Source organism: Dromiciops gliroides, chromosome 2 (assembly GCF_019393635.1).
Source record: "Dromiciops gliroides isolate mDroGli1 chromosome 2, mDroGli1.pri, whole genome shotgun sequence".
Taxonomy (NCBI): domain Eukaryota; kingdom Metazoa; phylum Chordata; class Mammalia; order Microbiotheria; family Microbiotheriidae; genus Dromiciops; species Dromiciops gliroides.
Genome location: NC_057862.1, coordinates 264,822,742 through 264,839,873, shown reverse-complemented (window position 1 = coordinate 264,839,873; position 17,132 = coordinate 264,822,742). Strand labels below are relative to the sequence as shown.

The 17,132-nt window shown below is 42.8% G+C and overlaps 1 gene segment (V, D, J or C); it reads right to left on the bottom strand.

Annotated features, from left to right (window-relative positions):
• Positions 1-1,463: 1,463 nt before the first annotated feature.
• Positions 1,464-16,627, bottom strand: LOC122740894. The segment is given in 7 exon segments: positions 1,464-1,784; positions 3,262-3,377; positions 7,025-7,357; positions 7,737-8,045; positions 8,962-9,291; positions 9,817-10,134; positions 16,492-16,627. Coding segments are annotated over 7 exon segments (1,485 nt in total).
• Between the last annotated feature and the right edge of the window lie 505 nt (positions 16,628-17,132).

Genomic DNA, 17,132 nt, shown 5'->3' with positions numbered 1-17,132 from the left:
TGTGGGTTCTTTGGCCACTGTGTCACCTAGCTGCCCCATGATTGCATCTTTAGGGTAAAATTGAGGGGTGAGAGGAATGCACTGGGGGAGGGGGAAGGGAAGAGGTAGAATGGGGTGAAATCCAAATGAAAGAAACAGGAAAGTGGGGGGAGAGTTGGGGGAGAAGCAGGGCAGTAAATGAACTTTCCACTCATCAGAATAGGCTCAAAGACCTTAATATCATCAGAATTGGCTCAAAGAGGGAATAACATACACACTCAATTGGGTGGAGTAATCTATCTAACTCTGCAGGAAAATAGGAGGGGAAGGGGATAAGAAGGAAGGGGCAAAAGAAGGGAGGGCAGATTGGGGGAGGGGACAGTCAGAAGCAAATCCCTTTTTAAGAGAGGTAGGGCAAAAGAAGATAGGTAATGGAGTAAATATTGGGAAGGGAATAGGATGGAGGGAAACAGTTAACAATAGTAACTGTGAAAAAGAAAAGGGAAAACTTGTGCAAAATATATTTATAGCAACTATTTGTGGTGGCTAAGAGTTGGAAATCAAAGGAATGTTCATCAACTGGGGAATGACTGAAGAAACTGTGGTATATGATTATAATGGAATATTATTGTGCTATAAGAAATGACAAGCAGGATGATTTCAGAAAAACCTGAAAAGACTTATATGAACTGATGCATAATGAAGTGAGCAGAACTGGGAGGACATTGTGCACAGTGACAGAAGTATTGTTCTATGAGCAATTGTGAGCTATTTAACTACTCTAAGCAATACAATGATACAAGATTAGCCAAAGGGCTAATGATGAAGCATATTATCCACTCCCAGAGAAAGAACTGATATTGATTGAACACAGACTAAAAAAAAAGAGAGAGCACTTGTAGATTGTATGTATATAACCTTCATTGGATTGGTTGCTGTCTTTTGAAGGGGGAGGAAAGTGAGTGAGGGAGAAAAATTTGGAACTCTAAATCTTATAAAAATGAATGTTGAAAACTACCTTTACATGTAACTGGAAAAAAAAAAGACAAACCATCTCTTTCTCATGATGATTTAGGATATTTGGCTTATGGCATACTATTTATATTTTCATTGCTATGCATTTAGAGTTCACAAGTTATTGTAGGACTATAATAACTTTAAATACCCATGGCTTCCTCAATGATATTTTCTTTTCCAGGCCTTACCGTTTTACACTGACCATTTGACTTTTCTAATATAAAGCAAAACAGGGCTTTGAGTTCTAGAATAACACAGCCAAACATGAGTCTCTGATTAATTGAGAGCATCCCTTAATGAGTTCCCAGGACAGGGAAAGAATGTCAGTCTTTTAAATTCTTTAGAGTTTCTAATAAAAGCCATTGTGTCAATATAATATACTTTTTAATTTTGAAATGACCTTGTAGTCCATGGCAGCTTTTATTTTTTTACTAGTTTTATTAACTATTAAAATACAATTAGTTGTGTTTAAGAAATATACATTTTTTCTTTTAAATCCTAATTTTAGGACAGAGGACATAAGAGAGGTTGCAGGAGGTGAGTTTTACGTAAAATAATATGAGGATGTGGGAAGACCATCTGGAAGTCAAAAGATAAGTCCTTCCCCCTTCCCTTTCCACCAACCCCCACAAATTTAGGAGTCTCTTGCATTTCCAAGCATTGTCGAAAGCATGAATTGCATCAGTCAGCAAGGGGAACATGGTTCAGGCCTCCAGGGAATTATTCCTTCTTTTGGTCCAAGCTCTTTGTTTTCAGATGTTTGTCTTTCAAACATGAATTTATTTTACCTGTGAATAATAAAGAAATAGCATAGTATAAGTGTGTTGGCCTTTACATTAGGAAGATCTAGGTTCAAACTCCACCTTACACTATGTGAAAATATGTAGGCCATTTTAATCTTTCTGAGATCCAGTTCTTCATCTGTAAAACAGGGTGGAAACATGTGGAATCTACCTCATGATAGAATTTATATAAGGTTCTTTGTATATATCAAATGTTATTATGAATAATACTAACAACAACAACAATAATAAATGCATGACTTTTCACCATTTTGGGGAAGGAACATGAGAGGCATAAAGGCACCTGTGTGAATTCATTGAAGATAATTTGGAAAAATGAGAGTGGTGTAGAAGTATCACTGACTCTGATGTCCCACCTCTGATACTTAATACTGTGTTATCTTAGGATAGATACTTAACCTCTCTGGGCCTCTGTTTCCTCATCTCCAAAATAAAGGGTTTGTACTAGATGTCCTCTGAGGTCTTTTCCAGGTAGATATTGAGAGATATGTCAAATTATGGTTTCTACAGGTACCTAAAATTGTGACTTTGTTGGTCCAAATGTAGCCCCTACATATTTTAGAGATGAGACCTTTTAAAGTCAGTCAATAAATACTTGCTAAACACCTACTATATGCCAGGTACTGTGGCAAAAAGGCAAAAAACAGTCCCTGCCTTAAAGTAGATAAAAAATCTAATGGTGTTGACAGCAAGGAAACAAATATGTGTAAACAATATATATGCGTGTACAGATAATTGACAGATAGAAGACTCTAGAATGAAGAGGGGTTGAGAAAGGCCTCCTGGGATGGGATGGGATCTAAATTAGGATTTAAAGGAAGCTAGAGAAGTTAGTGGATGGAGATGAGGAGGGAAAGCATTCCAGGCACAGGAGAAATTGAAAATGCCTAGAGTCTGAAGTTGCAATGTCTTATTCAAGGAACAGTAAAGAGGCTGGTGTCACTGAATGTAAGGGGAGTACATGATACAACTTAACTATAAGCAGGAGTATATACAAAAAACAATGAGCGGGGCAGCTAGATGGCGCAGTGGATAGAGCACTGGCCCTGGATTCAGGAGTACCTGAGTTCAAATCCGGCCTCAGACACTTAACACTTACTAGCTGTGTGACCCTGGGCAAGTCACTTAACCCCGATTGCCTTACTAAAAAAACCAAAAAACCAAAAAACAATGAGCAAATAGATGTGAAACACAATACAGTCAAATGAATAGAACAGGAAAATAAGCGTACTCAGACAAGTAGTTATTTACAGCAATAAAAATGCAATGTTTACAGTAGTAAACATGTGCAATTAAATGCAAGGCACATTTCATATTAGCAACCTCTGCTGTTGTTGCCTAAATACAAGTGTAACTATATCTTTAGGTTTACCTGACTATATAATAACTTAATAACATCAGAACTTAGCTAAAAACAAAGATTACCTGCTTCTTCAAACTGTATGCATCCTTGTTCTCTTACCTTGAACAAAGTGACTGTTGTACTGTAAAAGAGACTCAGCAGGAAGAGGACAATGAAAGTAGAGGCTGTTGTCCACAGGTTCTCAAATCCCTCTTCTTCAGCATTCACTTTCGCTTCTTTATAGGTTTTGAATGATAGAAAACAGAAAGATCAGTGTTAGATTGAGTCACTATGGAGCTGGGACTAGACAGAAGATTTTGCTACTTGGGAAAGTCTATTAATGAGAATAAACTGCTAATTAGGAGTCTGTTAGATGTATTTTCTATGAGGATGACATTATCTAGAAGAAGTCTACTATCCTTACCCCAGAAATAGAGATAGGTGTCTAAGAATAGGAGGGTTGTAAGAATGGGAGGAGCCAGAAACTTGGAAAACATACAATTGAAAACAAGTTCAGGAAGACTTAGTGTGACAGGAAATGCAGAGAAAGGGATGAAAAATGCATCTAAAAAGGGAAACTTTACCTACAGGCTCACAAGGACCCCTGTATAGTGCTGATGATAAGATTAAAGTCACTATTTAAAACTGAATTCTGATTTGCCCATTTGTGAAAGTGATTTAATTCTGTACCACTCTTATGAATGAGCAGAGCAGTGAGAACAATGGGATCAATAATAGAAAGGAAGAGACAAAGAGAGAGTTATGATGATGGTGGTGGTAATGATGATGATGATAATTAATATAGGTCATATATGTGAGACATGATTGCATCTATGTATAAAGATATGTGCAAGTGAACATCCATGTGTCTTTTCCTGTTAATGAAAATCTTGTTTTAGGATTTTCCTAGTTCATCTAGGCTCTTAGGAACACATTCCACCTGTGTTCTTATTTGGATCTAAGAAATCTTGAAAAAAAAAGAAATCTTGAGGATCAATATGGTCCTGAAATTTTCTAAAATGACTAAGTTTTGGATGAGAGGAGTGAGATGAATGTGAATTCTGAACTGGTGTGTCAGGGGGAATAGATGAGCCAGGAGTTTAATGAATTGTGGTTGATTTCAAGATTCTTCTTTACAAATCTGCTTATGAAAAATGCTTTCTTTGGATAATCAATGGTTGAAGAGAAGAATTGCCCTGGGGAAAATAAGCACAGAAGCAGGAATGCAGCCCACTCTGTAACTGTGGCAACAAATGAGTCAAGGTCTTAGATAGGAGGTAGCTTAGTGTTTGCCCCATCATCAAGGGCCCTGTGCTACCCTATCTAGTTGTCCACAAGAAAAAGAGCAGAATGTGGGGCAGCTATGTGGTGCAGTGGATAGAGCACCGGCCCTGGATTCAGAAGGAACTGAGTTCAAATCCGGCCTCAGACACTTGACACTTACTAGCTGTGTGACCCTGGGCACTTCATTGCCCCTCAAAAAAAACCAAACAACCAAAACCCAAAACCCAAAACAAAGCAAAAGAGCAGAATGTGGTTGAAATCTATTATGTTGGTTGAGGATATCTTTCTATGACCGTGTAAGTCTGGGGGGCAAATAAGGAAAGTGAAACTAATGATTGATACCACCTTCTGTTTCCTTCTCCCCGGCCCCCTCAGCCATTGTTGAAGGCTATACTTATAGCTCCATATGGAAGGACTAAACTGATAAACAACACTTAGATCATTAAGCTGCTCAGGAATTGGAAATAGAGGGAGAAGGTAACACTCCAACATTCAAACTAGGATATACTGTTATCCCAATAACACCACTAGGATGCTGTTTAAGGCATCAGTTCTATTGTTTACCCTTTCTTAGTTTGTTATCTCTTTTTTCTGTCCTCACATTTCTATAAATTTCCTCTCAGCTTTTCTACAGAAAAATGAGTTTTCTGCCTATGTCTGTGTATTTAAGCTAAAAGAATTGCATAGTTTTGTTTTTCCTTAAGAACTCATGATTAAACAGGAGGAAGGATTTGAAGTTCCCCCTGAGCCTATGTTTAGACCATTGTACGTACATATCAACAATCACTGCTGATCATTACTGAGGGCAATATTGGGCTACATCCCAATACATATAGCCTTAATTTTACACAAGATTCTCAGGTGCTTCTGCATTGATCTTGGGGTAAAGGGTCCACTGGACTTTTGGGGAATTTATATTTTCTTGCTGGGAATTCCAAGGACAGTTAATGATCTGGGATGTGTTTAAGAACTGATTTATTTGGAGATTTCAGAGAAGAAGGTTAGCTAGGGAAGCAAAATGGTTTCTCTAGCTTCTGTGCTATTCAAGCAAATTAGAGAATACTGATTTTCTACACAAAAGTAAATATTTTCATTAGGGCCAGATGTCCTCTAGGTTGCCTGGATCTGCATTTTGCTAAGATGAATATGTTTCAGGACAGATGAAACATCCTGAAAAGAGTCCTCATAGAAATATTAATTTTGCCTTAATTAACTACTGCATGCTACATTCAAGTTTGGACTTCTATCACTGGATAAGCAGGCAATTTGTGAATGAGTTTTCTCTTCCCTTGTCAACTACAAGCTCCATTAGAGCCATAAGTTCTTTGGATATGGGGTCATTGGTCTTTCTAGGACCACCTGAAGTTTCATTCTTATATAGCTTCTAACAAGAAAGCCAGAAAGGTGGGTTTATTCAATTCCTTAGATCTTTCTCTAATCTTTGAAAAGGTGACCTATGACTCCTTCGATGGAGGTCATTCAACAAGGTCACATTTGGCATCAAATCAGTCTCAATTCTCCTACTCTGTCTCCATCAATTTGTACTCTTTGGATGAGGTGTGCTTACTTAGGGGCAGACACTAAAAGCCTAGGTGAGGATCATGGAGGCATCATCTTGAACTGACCTGTTTTCTTGAGTCTGGAATTACTTATCCCTGGGACACTGACTCCCGGTCTTTTGGACATGAAAAGATGAAATAGCCCAGAACTGAAGCCCAGACCACCATGAATTATAAGTGGGACAGGGAGTTCTGAATTCTATGTCACTAGGCTAAGGTATGGAGTTAACACAACTGAGGCCATTGTAAGAGACATTGCTTTCTTTCCCCTCTCTCCATAGGGGTGAATATTTCAAGTGGAAAAATGCACATTACACCTACTAAGGGACAAAATGATGTCTTTGGCTGAAAAGTTCATGGACCCCACATGATAGGATTGTCAAAATTCTATAAGTGCACATACTTGCAGGGGAGAGGTTTTCACTGACTTAGTCTAGTGATGGTGTATGTGTGTGTTTATGTGCCTGTGTATCTCACATTCATATGTGTTATCAGCTTTGTTTCTGCCAAAGGGTTAAGAAACATGAACTGTATTTATAGCATCTGAACAACAAGGGGTAAAAGTGTGGAGTAAAGTTGGGGAGAAGTGATCAGATTGTGTGAGGGAGGCAAGGCTTAAGGTGTTGTGTGTGTGTGTGTGTGTGTTGTGTGTGTGTGTGTGTGTGTGTTGGCAAATAATTTGAGGGGTGAGATGAGGGTAAAGGGGAAGGAAAGGAATGTTGCACCGACAGGACCTTAAAGACAGTCAGATACCATTGTTTACTACAGAGCCAGAACCAATGCCTCTTTGTAAAGTTGATTTTTTTATTTCTAATTTTTATAAAATGCAGTTTCTTATTTCAGTCACATGATCTTATATACTCTTTGAGAAATTCAGTTGGCCCAGAGGCCCCCAGAATCTGCCCCATGAATGAGCTAGATGGCATGGGTAGGATCTGTAGGGACAGTAAGAAGAGGAATAGCCAAGGCCACAGCCTCTCAGTAGCAGGTATTGGTTGCATCAGATAGCACAAGGGAAACATTGACGAAGGTGGGTTTACCGGTGGACTTGTCCACGGTCTTCTCAGTCACGGACAAGGGCAGTGCTTCATGAACCACCACACAGGTGTAGGAATCCCCTGCATTCCAGTGTTCCTCAGACACTGTCAGGGTGCTGTGGGAGAAGTAGAGACCGGCTTTCTGGGGTTCTTGCTGGGGGCTGCTGGTGACATATTTCTCTGAGGGTATAGGCTGTCCTTTGTGCAGCCACTGGACAAACACATCTGCTGGGGAGAAGTCCTTCATCAGGCAGGTTAGGGTAGCTGCTTCCCTCAGGTTCAGCTCCTCAGGAGTTGGAGGCAACAGATAGACAGCTGGTGCACGCTGGGCAACCCCTGTAAGCAAAGAGGTTATTTGATGAGGTGGGCCTGAAAATAGAAGGCCTGAGAGTAGAGAGGTCATAGTCACAGCCTAAAAGCTGTGGGTTGGGGGTTGGGGGAAAAGGAGAAATAAGAGGAAGAAGAAGATCTATTGGACCTTTCCTGGTATGATTTTCTTCCTTTTTTGTTTTGGGGACTGGGGTCCTCTGAGTTGGTTTTCCTAAATTTATGCAAATCAACTCAAATTTTTTTCCAGAGACTCCACCAAGCATTTAAAGTCTTGTGACTGGGGAATCCCATGGCCTCCAAGAAAATGTCATTTTGGATGGGCCAATTGAAGGGTTCGGGGAGGGAGGAAAGATGATAGGAAGGAGGAGAAAGTTGGGACTCTTACCTTGTTGCTTAAAGATTTCTTTCTTCAAGGGAACAGGATGATTAGGATGGATCACGGTGCATTTGAATTTTTTCCCTGAATTCCAGTCTTCTGCACAGACTGTGGCTTCTCCCTTAACACTACTGGAGTGGCTGAAGTCTGTCTTAATGATAGTTTCCAGAAACTGTCCATTCTCATCGGTCCAGGAAATATTCAGATTTTGAATGTTGGGAATGTTTGTGACTACACAGGTTAATTTGGCTGATTTGGTAGTAAAGATGCTTGCAAAGGAGGGGGGGATGGTAAAGACTTCAATGGGTGATTCTGGGCCTAGGTTAAAGGAAAAAGTCATGTTTAATTTCTGAAAGGAGGAAAATTGAGACAAAATTACACTAGCCCTCAAAATACACTTAATGCTTCTTCTCCCCTTTAACACCCCTTCTATCTTCTTGCATACTAGCTATGGGTTTAAGTGCTTTCTTCTTTTTGATAAAGTGGCAATCTATATGAGCTTACAGATCTGAGGAGTTCTACAGAGCTCTTTGGAACTACTCTTCCAGACAGGTGTCAACTTCAGTCATCTTTAACTAAAAGGGAAATTCCTATTTTCTTCCTGGTCCTCAGAGAAGGTTATTGCTCAGTGACCAGCTCCAAAGATTGCTAAGCAATGCTCCCAGGACTAACGCTTTTAGGGAAATTCCGACCCTGAAGACTAAGAATAGTTGAGCCTGCAGGATGTTTCTAGTTCTTCCACAGCTGGATTGCTGGATGTTTACTGTGATTTAAGGAGCTGTGACCTTGATAGAGAGGATCTAGAATTATTTTTCTAGCGCCCTTCCCCCAGGTGCCTCCACACAAATAAATGAAAAGAAAGGGATCCTATTAAGCTACATTGACTTCAGCCACTTACGAGGCAGGATGAGAAGTCAACACTTCAGTGTTTGAGGCTCTTGGAGAAGCCAGTTCATATTTAGTAGAGCTGAGTCCCAGAAGAGTGATGACCAGATCATCAGTACTAAAACATTGGTATTTGGAAACTATATTTTCAGCATGCAAGGGTTTTTTCTGGATGTGTTGGCTCATCTTTCCTCTAGGTCCAAGCCCTGAGATAGGGAGGATTTCCTGGGGAAGAGCACTTCTCTGGGGTTCTTCCATAAATAGGGTCACTATTCTACCAAACCTCAGGATTGAGAAGGCTGGAAGTTCCAGCTCACCTCCAAGGAGTCCCATATTGAGCATCGCTTACCACTGCTAAAACAGGTTGAGGAAACATTTTTCTGGAATTGGACCCCTTCATGATTAACTTGGCAGGTGAATGTGCTTTGGCTGAGCCAGTCATTCTCACTGATAGTTAGGCTGCTCTGCAGGTGGTAGGTCCCAGAGCCTTCAGGCAGGACTTGACCTGTAGAAACACCTGACACAACTGGACTGTTCTCTCGAAGCCATGTTAACTTGATCTTGTTTGGCCTGAAGTTGGTGACTTGACAGATGAGCTTGGATGTTCTTAAGCTAGAGCTGGAGAATGCATCACGGGGTGGGATATACACAGTCACATTAGGGGAACTGACGGTGCGATCTGGATAGGAACACAAGCCAGGCAAGGGGAGGAATTAGGATCCTGCCATGATGAAGCACAATCAAACAAAAGAAAACTTTTGCTTTGTCTATCTTTTCCTGTCCAGACTAGTACTCTACTTGCTTGGCTGCTTGAGTTTCTGTGCCTGATTGCCTTCACTAGGGATGATTTTGAGGATGGAAGGAAGCCTGGAATAGAGGGGTCAGCATCTAGAACGGAGATCAGCCCCACAGCCCCCTTAAATTAGATCTCTCCTTTGAGCCCATCATAGTTAGGGAGGAGCACAGGCAAGTATATGGGGATTTATGTCTATAAGTATGTACTTTGCTGTGTCTATATATTTGTTGTGTATTTGTATATGGGTTTATGTTTATGTATAAAATACTTATGTGTGACATATGTTCTGTGCTATCTGATGGGATGTTTTGCTCTCCTCAGAACCGCAGATTAGTTCTGCTTCATGGAACCAAAGCAAGGGTAGGGAGGAGAGAAGAGATAAAGAAGGAGTTGTACCTGGGATCTTACCTGGTAGTGGAACTTGAATTTCCTTCTCAGCATTGAGATGTTGGGTCTTACATACCAAGTAGCTATCTTGTCCTTGGAAGACATCATTGGCAGGGAGGATCACTTGTGAGGTGGCTGTGTATGTGCTTCCGCTCATAAGGGTTGGGAAGATCTTTAAATTTGTGTTACTCACAGCACTTTGGTTTTGGTATTTCCAGGAAAATTTAATGGAATCAGGTAGAAAATCCTTAGCCAAACAACCCACAGCCACAGGGGCATCTTCATTTTCAGAATTCCAACAGGAAGAGAGGGAGAAGAGGTTTGGTCCAGCTGGGGTAGCTGAGAAAGAGAATAGGGAAGGACAAAACAGAAGGAAGAGGAAGAAAGAAGTTAAAATGAAAGCCTTTTCAGGAAGGATGAACCCAAAGCAGAGGAGAAAAGGGCTAATTTCCTTGTCTGTAAAGTTAGAGGTGAGAAGCAGGAGCAGGATAAGTGCAGTGAGCTGCTTATCCAAAGTTCTTGAGAGCAATATTCCTTTTCACACATTCTGTACACATGCCCCATTTCTGCTCATCCACCCTGAAAAGGAGCTAGGCATCCTAGCATGGACTCCCTATAAGGCTTGGCATCCAAGCAGAGGATGAAGCAGCATTGCCAGTGAAGCACCACACATGAAGGTGCATATTTCTGATGAGACTAGATCTGGGATTTCCTAGGGAAATCCTAACCTGAAGACCCTCATCTAAATAGGGAAACTTAACCAGGTGTCTGTGAACTTAAAAAAATTAATGAAAATATTCATGTATTTCAATATAATTGATTTCATTTGTAATCTTACAGATTTAATTTTATGCATTATACTTTAAGAAGAAGCCCATGGACCTCACCAGACTTCCAAAGAGGCCCATGACTCAAAAAACATGAAGAACTCCTAGAATCCTGCAAGCAAGGAAAGGTCAGTGCTAGTCAGTGTCAGAAGTGGAGGATCATAGAAGCTGAGCTCGCTCTGGGACTCCTTACCATGCTCATGTTTTCAGGTCACTCAAATCCATAGGCTCCAGTGTACAGAAAGAGAAGCTAAAACTTCTATGCCAAAGGGAGCTTCTCACTTTTCATTGATCCATTTAAGCCTGAAGTGCTAGTTGTACAGGGCTGGAGAAACTAGTCACTCACCTACGGAGAAAAACTTCTTCTTGGCTAAATCTACACAATATGTGTGCTTATGCATGTGTATGTACGTGTGTGTGTGTGTGGTAGTGGTGCTGGGGTGTTTAGTTCCCCAGAGTCTTCCAATACCCAGAACCAAAAATGTAAGATCTTTTTAGACAAGGATAAAAGAAAGATGACTCATTATTTCAAGCCCCCAGTACTATAAGGAGGAGGCTCTGTGATGAGTTAAAAAAAACGCTTATAAGAGCTGGCCTGGGACATGGGCTTAGTGTATAACTCATCACCAAATCTCTGTGAGTATGGATCAAAACAGTTCAGTTGTGGAGGGAATTCATGGACACACAGGTAAAATAAAATAAAACCAGCCTCAGTAGAGAATCACCATCTCAGTTCAGCTTAGCTCAGCTTTTACTAAGGGATTTGTACAAAGTAGCCCTGGCTCAGTTCAGCTGACAGCTTTTGTATGGACTGATCTAAACTCAGTTTATTCTAGTTCAGATCATTTCAACCTAGTCTAGAAAGGACCAAGGATAACCTCAGACTATCCAGTACAACTTCAGCAGGGGATCAGTACAGAACAGTTCCAGATTAGCCTAACTTCATATTTAGCTCTCAAGCACATTAGTCTGTTTGGGCCAGCCCAGACAAGCTCAATTCCAACACAAGGCCAATTCAGAAAAAGCCTTAGCTCAATTCAATTCAGCTTACTGGGGAGGACAATAGTTTTTGATCTAATTTTAGCTCCAATCCAGTTCAACTCATTTCCAGCGGGGGAGGGGGAGGGGGTGCATGGATCTGAACTATCTCAGCCAAACTCATTTGAGCCAAACTTTTTGCACTCATGACCCCTTTTCGCTGAGAAATTTTCATGTGACCCTGAGTATATAGGTATATAAAATTTTAGCTCAGCTGCAGTCCCAGCTTCAGCTCAGCCTCACAGCCTGGTCCCACAGTTCAAGAAGCTAGGCATAGAGTACCAAATGCAGGTCAGATCTGGTGTATGTAGGAAATGGTCCTTAGGAACTAGTCCTAGATTAGATTAAATAAGGCCTTTTCCAGAAGAGGATTGGTATGAACCTGCTTAGCTTACCAGGGTGTCAGTATGAACTATTCTTAGCCTGCCTTCTACCCTCCCATCCCCCAACCAAACCTACAACCATCTCAGGTCACTTCCAGGAAGGGCTCAGTACACATCAGTTTTAGCTCAGTCTTAACCCAGCCCCATCTCCAGCTCAACTCCTTTGGCCTGAAGGTTCAGGTCAGTTGTGGCCTCAGCTCCAATTTTCTCAGTTCTTTGTAGTTCTGGCTCAATCCCATTACTGGATGCAACTTTAGCTCCAGCTCTAACTCAGTCTGAGCTCTAGTGTAGTTCCAGTCCCAGCTATTGCTGCTTTTCCAACTCTTGCCCTAGCTTTAGCTTAGCCTCAGCTTTAGCAACATGCCTAGGTGGTACAGTAGATAGAGTGCCAGGTCTGGAGTCAGGAAGACTCATCTTCCTGATTTCAAATTCAGCTTCAGACCCTGTGTGACCCTGGGCAAGTCACTTAAACCCTGTTTGCCTCAGTTCCTCATCAGTAATATGAGCTGGAGAAGAAAACAATAAACTACTCCAGTATCTTTGCCAAAAAAAAAAAACCCCAAATGGGGTCATGAAGAGTTAGACACAACTGAGCAACAAAACTAGCCCCAGCCAAACCTCGGTTCTTGTTCTAGCTCTTCTGCAAAGCCCTGGCTATAGCTCATCCTTAGCTTTATCCCCGGCTCTACTTATTCCTTGGTCCCAATTTTAGCCTGGTCCCATCTCTGGCTTCAGCTGCAGCTCCACCTCCAGCATAAACTCAGTGAGTGAGACCTCTAGCTCCAAGTTAGACTTAACTGTTTTCAACTCAGAATGAGCCCCAGACCAAGTTCTAGCTTGGCTCCAGTTCCAACAGATTCAGAATCATTTTAGCTCCAGTTGCACCTCTATTTCTAGCTCAACTATAGGCCCAACTCCAGTGGCCCTAGTCTTGTCTGCCCCCATCTATGTCTCTAGTTCATTCACATCTCTAGCTCTAGCTCTAATTTGCCCTAGCACCAGCACACCCTCAGAAGCTGTACCCCAGCTCCAGTTCCTATTCAGCTCTAGCTCCCACTCAGTTCTGTCTCTGGCTCAGCTCCAGCCCTAGCTCAGCCCCAGTCCCAGCCCCAGCCCCAGCCTCAGCTCTAGCTCAGCCCCAGCTCTAGCTCAGCCCCAGCCCCAGCCCCAGCTCAGCCTCAGCCCCAGCTCTAGCTCAGCCCCAGCCCCAGCCGCAGCTCAGCCTCAGCCTCAGCCCGAGCTCTAGCTCTAGCTCGGCCTCGGCCCCAGCCCCAGTCCCAGCCCCAGTCCCAGCCTCAGCCCCAGTTCAGACTCAACTCCAGTGCAGCCCCAGCCCCAGCTCTAGCTCAATTCCAAACCCAGTTCTAGCTCAGCCCTAGCCCCAGTAGCTTAGCTCCAACCTCAACCAGATACAGCTCTAGCCCTAGCTCAGCCCCAGTCCCAGCCCCAGCCCCAGCCTCAGCTCTAGCTCAGCCCCAGCTCTAGCTCAGCCCCAGCCCCAGCCCCAGCTCAGCCTCAGCCCCAGCTCTAGCTCAGCCCCAGCCCCAGCCGCAGCTCAGCCTCAGCCTCAGCCCGAGCTCTAGCTCTAGCTCGGCCTCGGCCCCAGCCCCAGTCCCAGCCCCAGTCCCAGCCTCAGCCCCAGTTCAGACTCAACTCCAGTGCAGCCCCAGCCCCAGCTCTAGCTCAATTCCAAACCCAGTTCTAGCTCAGCCCTAGCCCCAGTAGCTTAGCTCCAACCTCAACCAGATACAGCTCTAGCCCTAGCTCATTCCTAGCCCCATTTCTAGCCAGCTCCAGCTCTGGTTCAGCCTCAGCTCCAAGACACCCTCAGTAGGAGCTCTAGCTCCCACTCAGTCCTGTCTCTAGCTCAGCCCCAGCTCTAGCTCAGGCTCAGCCCCAGCTCAGCCTCAGCCCCAGCCCCAGCTCAGCCTCAGCCTCAGCCCCAGCTCAGCCCCAGCCCCAGCTCAGCCTCAGCCCCAGCCCCAGCTCAGCCCCAGCCCCAGCCCCAGCTCAGCCCCAGCCCCAGCACCAGTCCCAGCACCAGTTCAGACTCAGCTCCAGCTCAGTCCCAGCACCAGCTCTAGCTCAATTCCAAACCCAGTTCTAGCTCAGTCCCAGCAGTTTAGCTCCAACCTCAACTCCAGCTCAACCAGATCTAGCTCTAGCCCTAGCTCATTTCTAGCCCCATTTCTAGCCAGCTCTAGCTCTGGTTCAGCCTCAGCTCCAAGACACCCTCAGTAGGAGCTCTAGCTCCCACTCAGTCCTGTCTCTAGCTCAGCCCCAGCTCAGCCCCAGCCCCAGCCCCAGCCCCAGCTCAGCCTCAGCCCCAGCCCCAGCTCAGCCCCAGCCCCAGCTCAGCCTCAGCCTCAGCCCCAGCTCTAGCTCAGCCTCAGCTTCAGCCCCAGCCCCAGCCCCAGTCCCAGCCCCAGCCCTAGCCCCAGCCCCAGGTCTAGCTCTAGACTCAACCCCAGTTCTATTTCAGCTCTGGTTCAGCCTCAGCTCCAAGACACCCTCAGTAGGAGCTCTAGCTCCCACTCAATCCTGTCTCTAGCTCAGCCCCAGCTCTAGCTCAGCCCCAGCCCCAGCTCAGCCTCAGCCTCAGCCCCAGCTCTAGCTCAGCCTCAGCCCCAGCACCAGCACTAGCACCAGTCCCAGCACCAGCACCAGCACCAGCACCAGTTCAGACTCAGCTCCAGCTCAGTCCCAGCCCCAGCTCTAGCTCAATTCCAAACCCAGTTCTAGCTCAGCCCCAGCCCCAGTAGCTTAGCTCCAACCTTAACTCCAGCTCAACCAGATCCAGCTCTAGCCCTAGCTCATTCCTAACCCCATTTCTAGCCAGCTCTAGCTCTGGTTCAGCCTCAGCTCCAAGACACCCTCAGTAGGAGCTCTAGCTCCCACTCAGTCCTGTCTCTAGCTCAGCCCCATCCCCAGGTCTAGCTCAGCCCCAGACTCAATCCCAGTTCTATTTCAGCCCCTGCTCTAGTCTTGACTACAGCCTCAGCTCCAGCCCCTGTTCTAGCCTCAGTCCTAACTCTAGATCAGTTCCAGCTCCAACTGTAGATCAGCCCCAGTCTCAGCTCCAGCATTTGCCTGTACATCTATTTCAACCTTGGCTCTAGTTCAGCCCCAGTTCTAGCTCAGCTCCAGCTGTATCCCTAGTTCAACCCAAACTCTAATTTATCCTGAGTTCCATCTCAGTTCCAACCCTAGCCCCAGTTTCATCTGAATCTCATCTCTGTTTCAGCCTTAGTTAGGGTTAAACTCCGGTTCTAGCCTATATCTATCTAGTTGCACATTGGAAGCTTAGTAAAAAAGTAAGCATAAACTAGTCTCAGCCACATTCAATCCACAGCTTCACTTCTCTCCCCTCAGATCAGTAGGGCGGACAAGTCTCACCTCACTTCATCTCAACCCAGCTCAGCTCAATTTAGCTCAGCACAGACTAACCCTTGTAGTCAGGTCATTTGGGGTGTTTGGGGAAGAAGGAAAGGAGGTAAATATAAATAATCTTCTGGGGATTATGTCAGCAAAACCCCACAGGGTCCTCTCATACCAATTCCATATAATCACCCCAACCTCAGGTTTCTCATTCTACCCTTTGTCAATTCCATTCCCATTCTAGCTCTTCCCTCTTAAATCCTGCAGCCTAGCATTAACCAGCATGTCTTTATTCTCACTTCCACCTGTCCACATCCAGACTCCTGAGGCCATAGCAGCTACATACCCCATCACAGGGTGACTATCACTCTAGGTAACTTTCCAAAATAAGCATAACAATTCTCATTTGAACTGAAATATTCTCAACATGTTGCAAATCCTACAATGATTTATAATTTATAATGTTAATGAACAATATTTATATGCATAAAGAAATAATTGGAGATGCTCTCTCCTTAGGCAAAGACTGTCAGCCACATCTGTGGTGGAATATTAACTTAGAGGCTCAAATTTCACATTTTGTAATTTAAAATGAATAATTTGTATCCAATGAAATGATTTCATAGAATACAGAAAATATGCATTATCTAAATATGCTGAAGTGCTATTTAAAAGTAATGCTACTTTAACAAAAACATAATAATGTACTTTAAAAAGATTGGTCATAGAAACATTCGTGCATAATTTAACTTATAAATATAAACACTGTTGAAAATAATGTATTTAGCTCATAACAATTTCTAGTTAGTATATAATTCAGAAAAAATTCACATGATCTTTCAACTGTTTAATAAAGGGAGATTAGCAGATATCCTCCTTATAAATTGTACCTACTATGTACTTATTTTATAAGCAGGTACTCAATAAATGTTTATTGAAATGAATTAAAATTCTACTTTATTTGTGCATAAAATAAAAATATTTTATTTTAAATGAAGAAAAAGTAACTGACATCAAGTACAAGACTAAATATAGAATAAAGTGGGCAGCACTCAAAGTTGCTTTCTTACCTATTCGATGACCTGTTACTGTTATTGGAAGCTGAGTCTCTTGGCATTCAAGGGGTCCATCTGATCCCATTTTATAACCAGTGCTTTTGTTGGTATTTGATGGTTAAAATTTTACTTTGAACCTCCCAGTGGAGGGCTGGCATGACCAAGAACAAATTATACCTGCCCTGAGGGCTAATAAACTTATTGCCTTTGGAAGAGTTTGGTTCTCCGGGTAAAAAAAAGCCTGTTTTGTTATTATCAAGAAAACTCTTAGTTTTAGTATTTTCTTAAAATTAAATATATTTGTTACAATCTACACTTTTTGGTTATAAAATTTGATTTGCCATTTTCAGCTTTGGGTTTTTTACTTTTTTACTCTAACATTTTTAATTTTTAAAAATCCTCAAATTCTATGCCAATTGTGTCCTTCATTTAATGATATTAAGTTTTCAAAATGGATATTACTTAATCTCTAATGGGAAATCCTAAAAACTGAGTAAAATCTAAAGATAATATTTGAAGTTGAAATGGTTAAAAATGGATTATTTAAAACAGAAATCAACCAAATGAAAAATATGATAGCTGCATTAGCAAATCATGATATAAATTTGAATTGCTAAATTTTTTAACTGCTTCTTTCAAAGCTAAAACAATCTCAG